The 19,118-nt window shown below is 52.3% G+C and overlaps 1 protein-coding gene across 1 annotated transcript in view; it reads left to right on the top strand.

Moving 5' to 3' along the window:
* TDRD9 (tudor domain containing 9) overlaps window positions 1–19,118 on the top strand; it is a 106,527-nt gene that overhangs the window by 54,211 nt on the left and 33,198 nt on the right. The window contains exons 20-32 of the mRNA XM_010851310.1: window positions 803–856; window positions 3,870–3,986; window positions 5,172–5,279; window positions 8,335–8,435; window positions 9,845–10,018; window positions 12,129–12,240; window positions 13,263–13,475; window positions 13,734–13,823; window positions 14,269–14,529; window positions 15,605–15,760; window positions 16,679–16,749; window positions 18,103–18,212; window positions 18,667–18,763. Of these exons, the coding sequence (XP_010849612.1) occupies window positions 803–856; window positions 3,870–3,986; window positions 5,172–5,279; window positions 8,335–8,435; window positions 9,845–10,018; window positions 12,129–12,240; window positions 13,263–13,475; window positions 13,734–13,823; window positions 14,269–14,529; window positions 15,605–15,760; window positions 16,679–16,749; window positions 18,103–18,212; window positions 18,667–18,763 (1,664 nt within the window). The remainder of the gene's footprint in view (window positions 1–802; window positions 857–3,869; window positions 3,987–5,171; window positions 5,280–8,334; window positions 8,436–9,844; window positions 10,019–12,128; window positions 12,241–13,262; window positions 13,476–13,733; window positions 13,824–14,268; window positions 14,530–15,604; window positions 15,761–16,678; window positions 16,750–18,102; window positions 18,213–18,666; window positions 18,764–19,118) is intronic.

The raw sequence follows: 19,118 nt of genomic DNA, 5'->3' as shown, positions 1-19,118 counted from the left end.
TAAAGCTTAACATTCAGAAAATGAAGATCAGGGCATCTGGTCCCATCACTTCATGGCAAACAGATGGGGAAACAATGGAAACAGTGACAGACTTAATTTTCTTGGGCTCCAAAATCACTGCAGATGGTGACTGCAGCCATGAAATTAAAAGTCACTTGCTCCTTGGAAGAAAAGCTATGACCAACCTAGATAGCATATTAAAAAGCAGAGACATAACCAAGAAAGATCTGTATCATCAAAGCTGTGGTTTTTCCAGTGGTCATGTATGGATGTGAGAGTTGGACCACAGAAAAAGCTGAGCACCAAAGAATCGATGCTTTTGACCTGTGGTGTTGGAGAAGGCTCTTTAGAGTCCCTTGGACAGCATGGCAGTCCAAGCAGTCCATTCTAAAGGAGGTCAGTTCTGAATATTCATTGGAAGGACTGATGCTAAAGATGAAACTCCAATACTTTTGGCACCTGATGCAAAGAGCTGACTCATTGAAAAAGACCCTGATGCTGGGAAAGATTGAAGGCAGGAGGAGGAGGGGACGGCAGAGGACGAGATGGTTGGACGGCATCACCGACTCGATGGACATGGGTTTGAGCATAGTGCAGGAGTTGGTGAGGGACGGGAGGCCTGGGGTGATGCAGTCCTTGGGGTTGCAAGGAGTCGGACACGACTGTGTGAGTGAACAAAGAGCCAGCCAGTGTTTTTCCTGTCGGTTTCTATTCTTCCTCGTGAGATGGATATATTATCGTAGATGTATCAGTTCTGGTTTGTTACATTAACGTCAAATATTATGCTTTTGTGTATTTAAAGGATGAACTTGACTGGGGGCGGTTAAATTACATTCAGATCAAGAGAATTAGAGAGGTAAGTTGTATATTCTTTGAACGCAAGTAAAGGTGACGTTTATCAAGTACCGGCAGTGCCCAGGGTGCTGTACAGTGCTGTGCTTAGTTGCTCAGTCGTGGGGGACTCTTCGCGACCCGTGGGTAGCAGTGAGCCTTCCAGGAAGTGCATCCTGTGTCCAGCGCAAGTAGACTCGATGTGTTGCGGTCACAGTTACGGTTTGTTACAGTGAAAGGACACAGATGACTTCCAGCAAAGGTGCAAGGCGGGTGGGGAGGGAGCAGGAGAGACCAGCGTCGGCCTGCAGTCGGGGTCTCGCGGCAGGGCCTCTGGGCAGCACGGGTGCTCACAGCCTGCAGGAGACCGCAGGCCGGGGGGCTCACTGGCCTTGGCCTGCAGGCTTGTGTTGAGGGCTGGTTACGTGGTCGGGGGTGCACACCTGGTTGACCTCACTTGCTTGGTTTTCAGCTCCTCTGAAGGTCACATGGATACCCTGTGGCCCAGGCCCCTTGCCCCCTGCCCCCACGATGTCGCGCTGCTCCATGAACTGCTTGTTGCGTTCGTGCTGAACCAAGGCCTCAGCTGAACAAAGACGCTCTTAGGGCCAGTATGCCAGGGACCCAGAGCTGACCTGCCCGGAGCCAGACCTTCCTCTGGAATGTCCAGGACGTGGACAGCTGGGCCTGCTGACTCAAGGCCTTTACTGCACCGGTTTGCAAGATGCTGTGTCTGTTTTATTGTATTTTCAGAGAACTGACTCCTGGTTTGATTTGACAGTTTTACTGTGCACGTGTTTTGTGGGAGAGGAAAGGTAAAAGATTTCAGTGGATTGACTTTGGCTTTTTTCCATTAATTTAGTTTTTCTCTGGTTTACTTTTAGTTACTGAGGTGAGAATTTAACTTGTTATCACTTTCAGTCTTTTTAACTCATGTCTGACTCTTTTGAGGTCCCAGGGACTATAGCCTGCCAGGCTCCTCTGTCCACGGGGTTTCCCAGGCAAGAATATTGGAGTGGGATGGACTTTCAGTCTTTCTAATTAAAAGTAGTTAAAGCGGCGAGTTTTCTTGTGAGCAGTTTGGGTCCGTGGGTCTTTGACATCCCATGTGGGGATGCACGTTCCCTCCCTGCTATAGGGAGCTCACGGCTATCCCTGTCTGAGGCTTATTTTCACTGTTGGCTTTCTCCTTGATTCAGGGTCTTTTAGAAGAGTGTTTGAGTTTCTGGGTAGAAATATCTTTAGGTATCTTGTTTTGTTGTTAATATTTTGATTTTTATTGCATTTGGTCAGAAAAGGTGACTTGCATAATTTTAAATTGGTTTTTAATTAGACAAGCTGTATTTCCTGCAGCCTTCTGGGTATTTCAGTAGTGAGTGTGGAAGTGGCCAGGCTGGGCCCTTCCTGTGTCCCCAGGCTCTCCTCCTCTCCTCATAGGTCAGGACTTGTAAGAGTTTCCGTCCTCACCGTTCTTTTTTGTAGTCTTTTTCCAGTTACCTTTACAACTGTGGCTTGTATAGTTTTTTTTTTCAGTTCAGTTCAGTTCAGTCGCTCAGTCGTGTTCGACTCTTCGCGACCCTATGAATCGCAGCACGCCAGGCCTCCCTGTCCATCACCAACTCCCAGAGTTCACCCAGACTCACGTCCATCGAGTCAGTGATGCCATCCAGCCATCTCATCTTCTGTCATCCCCTTCTTCTCCTGCCCCCAATCCCTCCCAGCATCAGAGTCTTTTCCAATGAGTCAACTCTTCGCATGAGGTGGCCAAAGTACTGGAGTTTCAGCTTCAGCATCATTCCCTCCAAAGGAATCCCAGGGCTGATCTCCTTCAGAATGGACTGGTTGGATCTCCTTGCAGTCCAAGGGACTCTCAAGAGTCTTCTCCAACACCACAGTTCAAAAGTATCAATTCTTCGGCACTCAGCCTTCTTCACAGTCCAACTCTCACGTCCATACATGAGCACAGGAAAAACCATAGCCTTGACTAGACGGACCTTTGTTGGCAAAGTAATGTCTCTGCTTTTGAATATGCTACCTAGGTTGGTCATAACTTTCCTTCCAAGGAGTAGGCGTCTTTTAATTTCGTGGCTGCAGTTACCATATGCATTGATTTTGGAGCCCAAAAAAAATAAAGTCTGACACTGTTTCCACTGTTTCCCCATCTATTTCCCATAAAGTGATGGGACCGGATGCCATGATCTTCGTTTTCTGAATGTTGAGCTTTAAGCCCTCTTTTTCACTCTCCACTTTCACCTTCATCAAGAGGCTTTTTAGTTCCTCTTCACTTTCTGCCATTAGGGTGGTGTCATCTGCATATCTGAGGTTATTGACATTTCTCCCGGCAATCTTGATTCCAGCTTGTGTTTCTTCCAGTCCAGCGTTTCTCATGTTGTACTCTGCATATAAGTTGAATAAGCAGTGATAATGTACAGCCTTGATATACTCCTTTTCCTATTTGGAACCAGTCTGTTGTTCCATGTCCAGTGCTAACTGTTGCTTCCTGGGAGATAATTTTGTGGTAAGTTAATTTATGATGCGTTCATAGGTGTTTGGATTTGTGTATTCTTGTGTGTATACATTTGAAGTGTGATAAAATAATTTTATGTGAGACGATTCTATTTAAACTAAAGAGGTGTTTTTGTTGAGGGTGACTGTGTAGCCGTTGTTTTTAATCACAAAGCAGCAGTGTGTGCTCCTGGCAGGAGGCTCTGGGAGTGTTCCGAGGGCCTGAGGCAGGGCGGTGGCCGCGGAGGCCCACTCGGCCGCTGGCGCCTGTGTGTGCGTTTGCAGTGCTTCCTGTGAGTGTTTATGAGCTGGGGTTGTGAAGCGTGTGCAGCTTTGTGTCCTGTTGTCTGTCGCACTGTATTGTGTGTCTTTTCCATCCTTTCTTAATCAGCCTCTAGTATCATGGCTCTCAGTAGCTTTAGGGTTTCACCCACAGGCGTAGCAATATTTCCCAGTGTGGACTGCTTTTCTGGTGCTCCCACTACCCTGGATGGCGTGGTCATCTGGAGACACTGTCACTGTGTTCTTCTTAGGTGGCCGAGTTATATGAAGAACTGAAGACTAGGGTCTCACAGTTCAACATGTATGTTGATTCCCGGCGGCCTGTCCTGGACCAGGAGTACAAATACAAGCAGAGATTCATCCTGCAGGTACGTGGGGCACCCGGACGTCCTTCCTGGTTCCTTCTGCTCCTCTGGGCTCGGTTGTGAGAGTGCTTGCTCCCTTTCTCTGGTACAAGTTGTGCCTCACAGGAGATCTTAGACACGCAGCGCTCACGCTGTGCTGGAGAACAGGAAACACTCCACCCTTGCGTTCAGGTTTCTATGTCACTGAGTTGGTGATCCAGACCCAGTTCTGATCTCTGGAGGCGTGTTTCTGAAGGCTGCTGTCTTTACTGCTTCCAGAGAGATCCTTTTATTTTGGCTTTTAAGAAAGTAAAATTGCTGTTAATATTACGTTGCTTTTACCCTGCATCAGAAAGTTATTTCAACTTTGGAGGCTGTGATCAGACTCCCTTGTTGGATGGAGCCTTGTAGGCGTGTGTGGAGGGAAGTGTGTCCTAGAGAGGCAGCCAGTGCTTCTGACTCAGGCTCAGAGGCGGAGGCGGGCTTGTCCTGCGTCCACCTGTTGGCTGACGCACACAGAGTTGGGATCCTGTAACCTGGAGGCTGCTGGGAAACCAATGTCAAATTACTTTAAGGTTGGGACAGTCTTCCTTGGGTGTTGGTTTCAAATGGCATGTTTTTAACTGACGAAGCGGCTCTTTGCAGAGTGCTTTTTAGAAGTGAGCATTGAAGGCAGGCCTGCTGCCCTGAGTCTATGTGCCCCAGTTGTAACTTTACCTGAACATTTTGGAGGCCTGACCCATGGAAGGAAGTATGTTGAGGAGAAGGTAGAAAATGCTGGCTAGCCCCCAGGGCCCTGTGTGTGCAATCATTTGTGTCCTTGTTCAACTCACCACTGTTTTCTAAACCTCATTCTTTTTCCTAGCTGCACGGTGTGGCTTGTGGGATCTTAGTTCCCCAAGCAGTGATTGAACCTGTGTACCCTGGATTGGGAGAGTGGAGTCTTAACTACTGGACTGCCAGGGAAGTCCCTAAACCTCATTCTGAGAAATAGGCTCTTTGGAGCAATGATCTTGTAGAATGTGTTTCTGTTACAGGGAAGTAACCAGAATCGTGACTTTCTGGTTGGTTGATTAAAGGTCCAGGTTTTTAAAAAATATTAACTCATCCTTTACATTATGGATGTCATTCTGGGATGAGATTACTGTATTAATGAGACAATGTGATAGAATCATGCTGTTACTTCATGAAAATACATCTGTCTCCCAGGTTGTGTTGGCAGGTGCTTTTTATCCAAATTACTTTACTTTCGGGCAGCCTGATGAAGAGATAGCCACGAGGGAGCTGGCAGGCAAAGACCCAAAGACGACCATCGTGGTAGGTGGGGGGAGACAGTGGCCTTCCCTGGGGGAGACTGGGCGCTCGGTTTTCAGGCAGGCATCATTCCAGTGTGGCCAGTACGGAACATTTTATTTCCCCTTTGTCTCTGTTTGTATAAATGCTTAGTGGATTTTTTTCCCCTAAAGTGAATTTCATGGCTTGTCTGACCTTTTCACATGCCTCCACTGGTTCCTGTCTCACAGACCTGGCCTGAAGAAAGAAGGCCTTGTGGAGTGAAGTAGTCAAGGCTAACCTTGCCTGCCCCATCTCGTTCTGAAGGATTTAACATACTTCTCCATAAATTTAAGAGCAGGTGGTTAATAACTTCATTTTACGCAAAGTGTAAAGGGTTATTTGGTTGGCAACTTTGTACTGCGATTTAAACTCTGATCCCCATTCACACGTAACAGAATCGCCTAGAGAGTGTTTGTTTATTTTGAAATTCAGACTTGAGGCCCCATGCCACAGAATCTGAACTAGAAGTGTGGCCTGAAAATTAGTGTTTAAATAACATGAGCTTTGGGCGAATCTCATGGTCAGTCACAGCGCTCACCACCTATCAACGCTGGTGGACTCTGTGTCTAATCAAACCTGAGCCCAGGGTGACTTCAGGGTCGGCCTCTGGGAGTCGGGCTTTCGTGGGCTCGTGCTGCGACCTCAGCCTGCATCTGCTAAAGGGGCGCGGAGACCTGGCGAGGCTCCCGGCGGTGGCGAGCCCACAGCACTGCGGCCTCTCCTCCCCCACTGGGGCTGTGCTCTGCTAGTGAAGAAGCAGAGTTCACACTGGGGTGGGGGTGGGGGGGTCTTGGAGGAGCACCGTGCTTTGTCCCGCGGAGGTGCTCGTCAGCTCTGCCTCGCGGTGGGGAAGCCTGGCTGGGCCTCTGCTCTTCCTGATGGCCGTGGTGGACCAAGCGCGCTCGGCGCACTTCCTTGGATGTGGGACTGTGCTTGCCTGTTCACCATGCGCTCTGCGGGCCAGAATTCCCTCCCGTGTGCTTTGTAACAGCTGAGCTCGTGCTAGTATGGACTGTCCTCTGAGGGCGCCTTTGCTAACTGCTTTTTACTCATTTTTCTTTGCATTTCACCCTTCGAGTGAGAGATTGGTCATCGCCCTTAATTCATGACGTGGCTGGGGGGTACGAGGGTGGCTCTGTGACTTGCCGAAAGAGACTGAACAAGGCAGGACTTGAACTCAGACCCGAATCCACAGCCCTTGCTGTTCACTACCTGCTGCCTCTTGTGGAGCTGTGCTGGGCATGGGGCAGGGGCTCCGGGTTTCATACCAGAGTCAGAGCTCAGAAGGGAGGGGGCGGAGTGGGGAGGGTGAGAGTGGGGAGGGGGCGGAGTGGGGAGAGGGAAGGAGGGGTTGCCCAGGGCCTCCTGGTTGGGTGTTGCCTGCAGGGTGAGGACCCACTCCCGCCTCTGAGGGGTGTCTGCATTCCCACCACTGCCTGTGTAGACATACCATGTTTGATAAAGATATATAGGCTACTCTGTTATTTTAAGGTGAAATGAAGTCTTTTGTGTATTGGACTTTTGGACTATTTTAACAGGAAAGAATCAGTTTCATTCCAATCCCAAATTAAGGGCAATGCCAAAGAATGTTTAAACTACTGCACAATTGCACTCGTTTCACATGCTAGCAAGATTATGCTCAAAATTCTCCAAGCTAGGCTTCAACAGTATGTGAACTGAGAACTTCCAGATGTACAAGCTGGATTTAGAAAAGGCAGAGGAACCAGAGATCAAAATTGCCAACATCCATTGGATCACAGAAAAAGCAAGAGAATTCCAGAAAAAACATCTGCTTCATAGACTATGCTAAAGCCTTTGACTGTGTGGATCACAACAAACTGGAAAATTCTTAATGAGAATACCAGACCACCTTACCTGCCTCTTGAGAAGTCTGTATGCAGGTCAAGAAGCAACACTTAGAACTGGACATGGAACAGCAGACTGGTTCCCAATTGGGAAAGGAGTACGTCAAGGCTGTATATTGTCACCCTGCTTATTTAACTTATATGCAGAGTACATCATGAGAAACGTTGGGCTGGAGGAATCACAAGCTGAAATCAAGATTGCCAGGAGAAATATCAATAACCTCAAATATGCAGATGACACCACCCTTATGGCAGAGATTGAAGAGGAACTAACGAGCCTCTTGATGAAAAGTGAAAGAGGAGAGTGAAAAAGCTGGCTTAAAACCCAGCATTCAGAAAACGAAGTTCATGGCAAATAGATGGGGAAACAATGGAAACAGTGAGAGACTTCATTTTTGGGGGCTCCAAAATCACTGCAGGTGGTGATTGCAGCCATGAAATTCAAAGACGCTTGCTCCTTGGAAGAAAAGCTATGAGCAACCTAGACAGCATATTAAAAAACAGACACGTTACTTTACCAACAAAGGTCTGTCTAGTCAAAGCTCTGGTTTTTCCCAGTAGTCATGTATGGATGTGAGAGTTGGACCATAAAGAAGGCTGAGCATCAAAGTATTGATGCTTTTGAACTCTGGTGTTGGAGAAGACTCTTGAGAGTCCCTGGACTACAAGGAGATCAAACCAGTCAATCCTAAAGGAAATCAACCCTGAATATTCATTAGAAGGATTGATGATGAAACTGAAGCTCTGATACTTTGGCCTCCTGATGCAAAGAACTGACTTCTTAGAAAAGACCCTGATGCTGGCAAAGACTGAAGTCAGGAGGAGAAGGGGATAACAGAGGACGAGATGGTTGGATGGCATCACCTACTTGATGGACATGAGTTTGAGCAAGCTCCGGGAGATGGTGTGAAGGACAGGAAAGCCCACTGTGCTGTAGTCTATGGGGTCACAGAGAGTCGGGCACGACTGAGCGACTGAACAATGTGGAAGAATTAGCCTTTGTCCGATGTGTGTTATTAAAGCTTAGTTATTACCCATAGCGGTCGTTAGTCCTTCTGTGCCCTGCTGTGGGGTCCACCTCTCTGGTTAGAGACGGCGAGCTCTGCTCTGTGAACACGGTGACTCGCGGGGGCTCCGGGTCTGCCCCTGCTAACGCCTGCCGTGTTTTACAGCTGAAGCATATCCCTCCCTACGGATTTCTCTACCACCAGCAGCTGCAGTCTCTCTTCAGACAGTGTGGCCAAGTCAAGTCCATCGTGTTCGATGGTGCAAAGTAAGTGGTGCACTTTTGTAATCCACTGCGGCTGCGAAAGAGCCGCGAGGTTTTCACTTTTGCAGGGGCTGGTTCTTGAAACTGGGTGTGTGGGAGAATGGGCCCACACGTCAGAGGGCCGCTGTGGACAGCTCTCAAAGCGCAGCTGCGGTTCATGTAGCTGTGTGTCTGTTCTCAGCCAAGTTCCTCCTAAAGGAGCCGAGCTGTGTGGTCCCGGGTCTGACACCCAGGGTGTTCAGTAGTGTGAGGGGTATGGGCTGACGCTCGGGGGGTGCACTGCACTGGGGTGTGTCTGGCTGAGATTTCACGTGTGGGCCAGCCGCCAGAAGTACCCCCAGGAGACTTTGTCTGCTTCAGTCATTTAGAACCTGGGGGACAAAGAGCGAGGAGCCAACGGGGATAGGGAATGGGAGGAGGCTGGGAGGCAGGGGAGGGATGTCGTGGGCTCGGCTTGTTCCACCTCTTGAGTTGGGAACACTCAGGGAAGAGGAGAATCATGGTGATCTAGAGTCTTCGAAAGAAATGATCTCTAAGGAGAGACCTGGGCGCCTTCTAGAGACAGCTGGTGGGACCGGAATGGACGTGCGTGAAGGGAGCCCCAGGCAGGTGGGGGTCAGTGGAGGGGGCGGAAAGGGAGCTGAGGCGGGACAGTGGAGCTGGGAGGGGGACTAGGGGAGGAAGGACAGTGGAGCCGGCCGCTCTTACCAGCTCAGGGCTCCGGCTCCCCCAGGCTTGCGCTCTCCGGGACAGCAGCTGGAGGGTCACGAGTCTGTTTCTGAGTGTGATGTTTGACCTGGGCAGTTTTGACATTCATTCACCAGCAAATGTGAACGAGAGGGTTTTCCCGTTTATACCAGGGAGTGCCTGGCGGGCACCCACACTGCGTGTTTGATTCTTACTCCCGGGGAGGGGTGGGCTGGCAGGACCCTGCGGAGCGGGGCGGTGGAGGCCGTGCCTCAGCGTCACTGTGATAAACCGGGTGTTTGAGGGGGGCCAGAAAGATCGCTGAGCTGCTCAGCTGTGTGCTTTTCTCTCTCTGCATTTTATTCTACAATAAACTAGCAAAACCCAGACCTATCACTTTGTTCCAATAATGACAATTAAGATTTCTTAGCTGGACATTCCACTTGAAGTCGGTCTTTATTTCACATTATACTGCATGATACGTGAGGACGATACTGGCTTTTAATTTAATGGTATGTCATTGTAATTTTTATTGCTCTTAAGTGAGTAGTTTCCTCTTGAATACATCTTCTTGATTAACCCTGTGATGAGAAGTTAGTTACTAGGTAGTTTTGAGGAGATGTGTAGCTGAAAATCTTTTATCTGAACTTGAGAGAAATTAATATACACTTAACTCTGTTTCAGACACCTCATAAGCTTATTTTTTATCTGTATTTGTGGAGCAGAGCCTTTGTGGAGTTTTCACGCAATCCAACAGAGAGGTTTAAAACGCTCCCTGCCGTGTACATGGCCATCAAGATGTCTCAGCTCAAAGTGTCCCTTGAACTCAGTGTTCACTCTGCAGAGGAGATTGAAGCGAAGGTGCAAGGAGGGGCCGTGTCCAAGCTCCGGAACACGAGGTAGGCTCAGGAGGCTGGTGGGCATGACTCTGTCCTGCTGCCTACACATTCTCAAATGCCACTTTTGAGCAGCTGCTTAGCCGTGCTGAAGGTCACACACTCGCACTGGCCTGGGCTGCCGTGTGCGCTCGCACAGGTCACTCGACCTCTCTGAACCTCAGCGTTTGCGTCTGTGTGGTAGCTGTGGCACCTGTGGTCAAGGCTGCGGGGGAGTGGGCGGAGTCACTGTGTCATTTTCAGTTGAGTCGAGGGGACCGAGCCTGGTGCCAGCCCCCTTTCTTCCTCCTTCCCGTCGCTCCTTTTCTCAAGCACAAGAGGGTCTTCCTTGTCCTCAGCGGAGCTGACCCGGCACAGAATGGCGGCGCCCTTGGGAGCTCCTGGCAGGCAGCGCAGGGGTTCCGCCCGGCCCGGGGCGCTGCCGTGCGGTTGGCGGTTCTGCGCACCTTGGGCCGACCTGAATGCCCTCGGCGTCCCTGGTGGGAGCACTTTCGGTTGTGCCCGCAGAGCTGCAGTCCTGTGTCTTTCCTCTCAGTCATCTTGTAAGCCCCCGAGGCACCCAACCCGAAGTCGAGGAGTGGGGAGGAAGGGAAGTGTGGCCACGAGTGTGGCTGGGGGGGGGTGACCTGACTCTGAGGGTTGCAGCTGGGTGTGCTGAGTCTGGGGCCACGTGCAGCACACCCGTCCCGCTGCCTGGCTGCCTGGGCACCTTACTTAACAGACGGGTCTGCGGACAGGGCAGAGAGGCGGGTCAGGGTCTCTCATCATCCTTCCTCTTCATGGAAGAATAAAATTACTAGGGAAAAAAGGAAACCTTTTCTCAAACTTGAGTTGTATCTCCTCACATTTTAGCATTGGCTGTGTTGCTGCTTTAAGGGATGAATGATAACTGGATTTTTTAGAAACCACGTATGTGTTTTCTAATGACATGACTTCATGACCTAGGCGTGGACTTCCTAGTGACATGACACAGCCGTCGATTCTTACGGTTTTCTAAAGGTCAGGGTCACTCACCTCTGAACCCACAAGTCAGGAGACCTTGCAGTTCCCAGATTTAGAATTTATATCCTTGAAAGCAGAATTCCGTGACAATCTTGAGCATTAGCATGTGTTTGTAGAGGGTGGAGTGTGACTGTGGGGTGCACCCCCTGCCCCAGGGCAGCGCAGGACACCGGCAGAGTCTCTCGTGGGAGATGAGGTGCATGTTGGTCGTCACTGGCTGTGTCTCATTAAACCTCTTTTCCTGTAGTAGCCGTGGACTAGTGCGAGCAGTTGCCTCACGTATGTAAGCACACGCGTGTTCTTTGTGACTCCTCTGTTGCACTAGTGCGAGCAGTCGCCTCACGTACATAAGCACATGCGTGTTCTCTGTGACACCTCTGTTGCACCAGTGCGAGCAGTTGCCTCATGTACGTAAGCACACACGTGTTCTTTGTGACACCTCTGTTGCACTAGTGCGAGCAGTCGCCTTACGTATGTAAGCACACACGTGTTCTTTGTGACACCTCTGTTGCACTAGTGCGAGCAGTCGCCTCACGTACGTAAGCACACGCGTGTTCTTTGTGACACCTCTGTTGCACTAGTGCGAGTAGTAGCCTCACGTATGTAAGCACATGCGTGTTCTTTGTGACACCTCTGTTGCACTAGTGCGAGCAGTCGCCTCACGTACGTAAGCACACGCGTGTTCTTTGTGACACCTCTGTTGCACTAGTGCGAGTAGTAGCCTCACGTATGTAAGCACATGCGTGTTCTTTGTGACACCTCTGTTGCACTAGTGCGAGCAGTCGCCTCACGTACGTAAGCACACGCGTGTTCTTTGTGACACCTCTGTTGCACTAGTGCGAGTAGTAGCCTCACGTATGTAAGCACATGCGTGTTCTTTGTGACACCTCTGTTGCACTAGTGCGAGCAGTCGCCTCACGTACGTAAGCACACGCGTGTTCTTTGTGACACCTCTGTTGCACTAGTGCGAGTAGTAGCCTCATGTACGTAAGCACACGCGTTCTTTGTGACACCTCTGTTGCACTAGTGCGAGCAGTAGCCTCACATACATAAGCACACGCGTGTTCTTTGTGACACCTCTGTGCCTTTTAAGATAAGTGGTGTCTAACAGGGTGAACGTGGACTTCCAGAAGAAGACAGTTGATCCCGTGCAAGTCTCCTTTAACATGGTGGACCAATCGCGGACCATCACAGACCTGCTCCTAACAGTGGAAGTCACAGAGGTGAGAGCGGTGCGACCCGGGCGTTGGAGCTCTTCTGTCGTCTCTGTTTAGAGCCGCCCCGTCGAGCGCACGGGGCAGTGGACGTGGAGGTGCAGCCGCAGATGGCCCGTGTACCTTAGTCACCCACGCCGCACCCGTGGCAGCGAGGGCTTAGTCCTCAGGTTGCTTAGGGTCGGCCCTCTGTCCATGGCTCCTCGCATCCTCACATTCGACCGGCCGTGGACCGTGTGTCCTGTGTCTCACAGTGGAGAAGCCTCCCGGTGAGGGGCCCTCACGGCGCACACCAGCGTCATCAAGGGCATCGCTAAAGGCCACCAGGAGTCCGTCTGGGTGAGCTCGAGTCACTTTCACTCGGCGAATTCAAACGTGGCTATAACAGAAAAAGAAACACAAGTGTTCATCCTAGAATCAAAGTTTAATTTTCAAAATGGTAGTACATTTGAAATGCCGAAAAATACCAGTTTAGCAACAGGCACAGGTAGGATGTCACTGGCGTGGCGCTGTTTGCCTGTAATTCAGTTGTATCAGCAGAGCTGGCATTGGCAGCAGCGTTCGTTGGAGTGTAGTTTTTACTTCTTCAAAATAAAATTTCAGTTAAAATGCCGCAGGCTTCCTAGCAAATGCGTGGTCCCCTTCCCTGGGAGACTCCGCGTAGCGGCCTCCCGCCGCCTGGAGGGCCGCAGCGGTGCGGCCTGGGCTGTGTGGTGGCGGCAGCGGGCGAGGCCGTCCGCACTCCGCCCCAGGCTCCGGGGGGGCTCTGTGGGCTCGGCGGGTCCTGGGGACTGGTTGGATGGGACAGCCCTGACCTCGTGTGGCCCCAGGGCCTGCAGTGCTGGTGCGCGTCACTCTCCCTCACCTCACTTGCCCGGAGCCCCCGTTTCCTCATAAGCACCGACTGAAAGCCTGGAGGACCTTAGGGACCAGGGAATATAGCTTGTGACCTGCGGTGGTCGGCAGGGGGCACGCCTGTCCCTCTGGACGGAGATCCTCTCCAGGGTTTGTCTCCTCCTCCTCCCCTCTAGGTGGTTGAAGTGGGACACTTCTGGGGGTACAGGACCGATGAGAAGAACTGGGAGTTTCTGAAGAGTCTGGCTGCCGAGATAAACCGCCTCACGCTGGTGCCCCTGCCTGTCCACCCCCACCCCGACCAGGTCTGCCTGGCTCCCTTCGCCGACAGTGATAAAGAAAGCTACTTCAGAGCCCAGGTCCTCTATGTTTCTGGAAATTCTGCCGAGGTATGTTTTTCTGTAGTAAATCTTGCAAACGGAAATGAGGCAGACTCAAAGCAGTTGACAGAAAGGTTTTTGTCTTTTCACGTGGAAACTAAATATAAAATAGTTACAATTAGAGAAGTGGTGCAGTCGGAAAGCCCCTTCCCTCAGTGGCCTGAGGACTCGCCCCGTCCTGGGAGTCCCGAGGAGCGGGCTGGGCTGGGGCGGCCGCGTCTGGGCTCCTGGCCGGGCCTGCACCGACGCACACCCGGCCTCCTCTAGGTGTTCTTCGTGGACTACGGGAACAGAGCGCGCGTGGCGCTGGGCGTCCTCATGGAGATGCCCTGCCAGTTCCTCGAGCTGCCCTTTCAGGTGAGGGGGACACATTGCTGTGGCCTGAGCGTGTGAAGCTGGAGGGGTCTTGGAGGTCAGGGCTCGCCCCTCAGCTTGCAGATGGGCCAAGACCCAGAGCAGGAAGGCCCTCGTTTTGTTGTGCTCCCCAAGTCTGGTTTCTGCTTTTTCCCTGAGATATGTTGCTGTAGATGTTTTTGCTGATAGTGCTTCTGGAGCAAGTTAAAGTACATGGAGGGTTTCAAACTTCGTGAAGTTTATAATGCTTTTCCACCTGTGCTTTGTAAAAGGCATTCTAAGCTTTTTTGTCATCGACTGACGAGACCATGTGGTTTTAGCTGTGGCGTCCTCGGTCACCCTGCCGTGCTTCCAGTAGGGTCTGTGATGGTTCCTGGTGCAGACCCCGCCCAGGTCTACTTTGGGTAGCGTCTGGGCTGAGTGTCTGGCCCTGCCCTCTGCCCTGCAGGCCCTGGAGTTCAAGATCTGCAAGATGCGGCCATCAGCGAGGTGCCTGGTGTGTGGTGAGCGCTGGAGCAGCGGGGCCAGCCAGCGCTTCTCCTCTCTGGTCGGCGGCCGCACCCTCCTGGTGAAGGTCTTCTCCATGGTGCACAGCGTCCTGCACGTGGACGCCTACCTCCCCTCAGGGCTGCAGGACACGGTCAGTGTGCGGGGCATCCTCATCAGCCAGGGCTACGCTGAGCCGGCCGAGGAGCCGTACGAGTCCAAGGTGTGTGCTGCCCGTGGATGGAGCACGTGTGTGCGTGCCCGTGGGCGGGGTGGGGCGGGAGGCAGGGGGGGCCTTTCCCGCTCTCAGGATCTCAAGGGCTGCAGAGCCGGACAGCGATTGGTGTGTTGAGATCTGTGATTCCTTCCTAAATGTCTTCTAGTTTCTTTGAGGCCAAATCGTGGTGGCCAGGTACAGTTGTTGTGGTTTCCGGTTATGAAGCTGTTGGTGTTTTGTTGTTGTTGTTCTTGGAACCAAACTTAGATGTGAAAATGTTCTCTCTTTGGGGAGTTGTTAAAAAATGGATTCCAAGATTTATCTCCCTAATGAATTTTATAATTCCTTTATAAAATATTTGTTTCTAGCGTTTGAAACATTTCAAAATGTATTTCAATTGTTTATTTCAAAACCATTTCTGAAGCTGCCTTTCTTGATCTGAAGGTTTGAGATGCCACTTTGAGGCTCATGTTGAAGGTGGCTCCTTCTGTAATTTCTGCTGGGGATGAGGTACTGGGTTGGGCAGGGGGCAAACCAGCAGGGAAACGTCACCATAGATCCAGCCGGGTTTGTGTTTCCACTTGAGAAAACGCACGGGGGGTCCTGGTCACAGTCCCGGGATGAAGCTGACATTTTGTGTACAAAACCTGTGTCACCCTTCAGTTCTCTGATGGCTGAGGGCTTCCCTGGTGGCTCAGCTGGTAAAGAGTCCTCCTGCAATGCTGGTGTCCTGGGTTCGACCCCTGGGTTGGGAAGATCCCCTGGAGAAGGGAAAGGCTACCCACTCCAGTGTTCTGGCCTGGAGAATTCCGTGGACTGTGTATGTCCAGGGTCGTAAAGAGTCAGACACGACTGAGCGACTTTCACTTTGGCTGAAAGTTAGTAAAGGCCAATGAGCTGAGCCTTTAGTGAGTTCTGTCTTCTTTTGTTTGTATCAATAAATTATCTTTTGACATCTTAATGATCTAAAGGTAACCTAATGATAAGGTGGTGCCTATGAAATGCTTTGATTAATTTGGAATAAAATGTTTTTAATACTGGTTTTCCTTTTACCAAAATGAATTTTTCTTGTTTTGTTTAGCAAAGCCACGAAGCTCTCAAGGGTCTCTTTTCCAAATCAGTAGAAGACCTGACAGACATGTCCACGGCGTCTCCCGTGAAAGACGACGAAAAACTCCTGATCCGGATTTTGCTGGAGAGCTTTTCTTCCAATAAGCTGGGTAACCCAAGCTGCAAGGTAATTTATAGGAGGTATTGTACAGTCAAGAACTTTGAATCACTCTGCAGCTATAAGCTGAGTTGTAGCTGGAAGTCATGGTGGTTTTTTGTTCTTGGTTTTTAGTACTGTTACTTCTCTCACTGTGGAGCCTGTATTAATATGAGAAAAACCTAGAATTTAGTGTAGAGACAGGCTTTTGGCTAGTTCTTTTTTTTTTTTTGAGTGGTTCTTTTTTAAGCCAACCTTTCCAGAGGCAACACCATGTGAAAAAAATTGCACAGCCTAAAAGCTGAGGGTTATGTTGATTATATTTGGCGGACTTGCTGAGGACTCAAGCCCGGGAGGCAGCCTCTCAGACAGTTCTGAGGAGGCAGGATAGACGGGCGCTTTGCAGCAAAGCCGGGCAGTTGGGTGGCAGGCTGCGTTTCCAGTCACAGAGACCGGTGTTTGCTCGTCAGATGGAGGGGAGCACGGCTGTGGGCTTCGGAGGACCAGCGACAGGGCTCAGCTTCGTCCCTTGGTGGCGTCTGGCGGGAAGGGTTAGCTGGGACGTGTCCCCTCGCCCCAGCCAGGGACTCTGCTTTTATTGTCCTGGCCTCTGGCTGTGTGGTCTTGGGCTGCTGCTGCAGTGAAGAGAGGCCTTTCACAGAAGTGCTTGACAGTGTTTCCTTTTCTTGACAAAGGCTATCTTATATATGTGTGTGTGTAGATACATTTTATATGCAAAATATGAAGGTTTCCATTGATGGAAACAGGTGCATTCCAGGAGAATACCTCTTTTAAGGCGTTTTTCCCCCATTAAATCTTCAAGACCTTATGACTAAGACGTAGCTTTTTTTCTTTCTTTTAAACTGTGAGCTGACTTTTGGATTTTTAAAATGAAAGTGAAGTGACATTTTACTTATCCGTAACGTTTTGTATGTTTTGTGTGTACAGGCAGTACTTCACGGGCCTTTTAACCCTTACGAACTGAAGTGTCATAGTCTGACCAGAATATCCAAGTTCAGGTATGATTAAGATTCCCATGAAGCTTCTTTCTCTGGTCCTCTGTTCAAAGGGCTTATCAGAAACTAAGCTTTTCTATGTCTAACCTCTCGGAACCTGCTGCCTTTGCTAAGTTCTCTGGCCTCTGTGCTCGCTGCAGACCTGAGGTTCCCACACTCTCTTAGGTGAAAGCCGTTCTGCTGAGACCTGGGCTTCATCAGGGCCCTCGTCGTTTCTGTCCTCAGCATCATCGCCATTCGTCCAGCAGATCTGTCGTGCCTGCTGTGTCCTGGGAGGGGTTTAGCGAGAGCACTGGGGGCCACAGCACAGGTGGTGTGCCCCACATTATGGGTCCAGCGGGCACAGCGGCAGGACAGAGGAAACCTCTGACTTCACGGCGGGTTGCTGTGGCTCTTGATGGGCTCCTGGAGCATCATGGAGGCGTCTCAGCACCCTGACCACACTCGGAAGGCCGTCGGGTTTCAGAAGTCTGAGATCCGGAGTGTGCGGAGGAGTGAAGACCAGGAGCATTGTGCTGGCAGGGTGAAGGCTCCAGGAGGGTCCTGGCAGCAGAGGGTGCAGGCCAGATCTGGAGCGAGTGCTCCCCTGAGGACGGGGAGTGAGAGCGGAGGACTGCTGGGAGGCGTGTGTTGCCAAGCCTTATGAGTCGCTTCCTCCTGAGAAGCATGGGAAGCCTCATTTTGTGCATCTTAAACAATCGCTTGGGCTGCAGAGGAAAAACCCTGGCTTGCCGGAGTCTCCTCCAGAACCAGCAGCAGACGTGTCCCCAAGAGCCTGTTAGAAACGCAGAGCTCAGCCCCCGGTTTGCAGCAAGAGCCCCATGGTCTGCAGGTGCCCGGTGAGCACTTGAGAGGGTGCGGAGCCCGCATGGAGGAGAGACTCTGGAGGCCGTTCCGTCCTGCTCTAGGCGGGTCACCGTGGACTGTGTCCGCCGTAGGAGGAGCAGAAAGCTCATAGGAGCTTTCGGTGTGGACTCGATAGCCTGGCCTGCGATTAGAGTCAAAGGTTCAGGAGGAGCAGGCGTGGAGGGTCCCCTGCTGGGCCGCTGTGAGCAGGGGGCAGGTGGGCCAGGCCGGGCTTCCCCCAGGCGGGTGTCAGGGACAGCCTGCTGGGACGCAGGCCGCAGCCGCTGCAGGTGGGCAGTGCGGGCGGCGGTCTGGCTGGAGGTGGAGGTTTGTGCCAGGGCAGCACGTGGGTCTGGGCATGGCCGAGACTCGGTGGAGACGGGCCGCGGCCTCCCAGCGGTCGGTCGGTCACTGCATTGCGGCCGGCCTGTCTCTGCAGCGGCCCCTCCTGGCCTGGCGTCAGGCGCTGCCTCGTGCAGGGGCCGCCTCTCCCAGGAGCTCTGCTTCCAGGTGCGTCTGGATCGAGAAGGAAAGCATCAACTCGGTCATCATCAGCGACAGCCCCGAGGACACGCACCAGCGGCTGCTGGTCGCAGCGTCCCTCTCCGTGAACACCACTGGTGAGTGAGGGGCTGCGCCACCCGCCCTGCTCCCCGCCTGACTCCAGGGCCGGGACGTCTGTCCTGAGGTCGGGAGCAGCCTCACACCTGCGGCCTGGCTCCTGGACTCTCTTCTGAGTGCATCAGCGGGTGTGAGTTTGAGCCGGAGAGTCCCAGCCTTCCCACTCCCTGCGCAGGGGCGCGGGGACGGACTCCTTGGCCGTCCATGCTTTCCGTTGTCTTGGCTGGACAGGAGGGCGAATCCCAGGTCTTGGCCAGAGGAGGAAGGAGAGGAGGAGTAACCAAACAGGGCAGTCAAAGCCAGGGCCTTAGGCTGCGGGCTTCCCTTGGGGGGGCTGGGGGACCCGCACCGGGAGCTCTGCCTGCCGGGCGTCTGTGGGACAGCTGCACGCGGGGTGGAGGCCTGAGCGCGGGGCGCCCAGGTGACCGCCTGCCCCGCCGGGCCCGTCCGCAGGGTCCACCATGCTGCTGCGCGAGACCTCCCTGATGCCGCACATCCCAGGCCTCCCCGCGCTGCTCAGCATGCTGTTTGCACCCGTCATGGAGCTCAGGTAGGGAGCGCTCGCAGGTGAGACGCGAACCGGCGGGAGAAGCCGGCGTCCTCGTGGGAGAGCGCTGATGGGAACGGCCCTGGGGTCTGCCTGCCGGCAAGCCCGCTGGCTTCAGTGTTTACGGTGGTTTGTGGGGCTGCGCTTGGATCCTGCTCAGAAGGACACTGAGCGGGCCGACAAGGACACACAGCCTCCCATGGGGCCCGGTGACAGTGCAGCGAGAGCACTCGGGAGGGAGAGCGGAGGCTCGGAGCGGTGCCGTGGCGGTGCGCGTCCATAGCCAGGGGGCGACGCCAGGTTCCCTGGCAGCGGCGTCAGTGGACACCAGTGGGTCCCCGCTCGTTGCGGGGTGCGA

This window comes from Bison bison, unplaced genomic scaffold, assembly GCF_000754665.1.
Source record: "Bison bison bison isolate TAMUID 2011002044 unplaced genomic scaffold, Bison_UMD1.0 scf7180017864302, whole genome shotgun sequence".
In the NCBI taxonomy this organism is placed as follows: Eukaryota; Metazoa; Chordata; class Mammalia; order Artiodactyla; family Bovidae; genus Bison; species Bison bison.
This window is presented reverse-complemented; position numbering and strand designations above follow the sequence as displayed.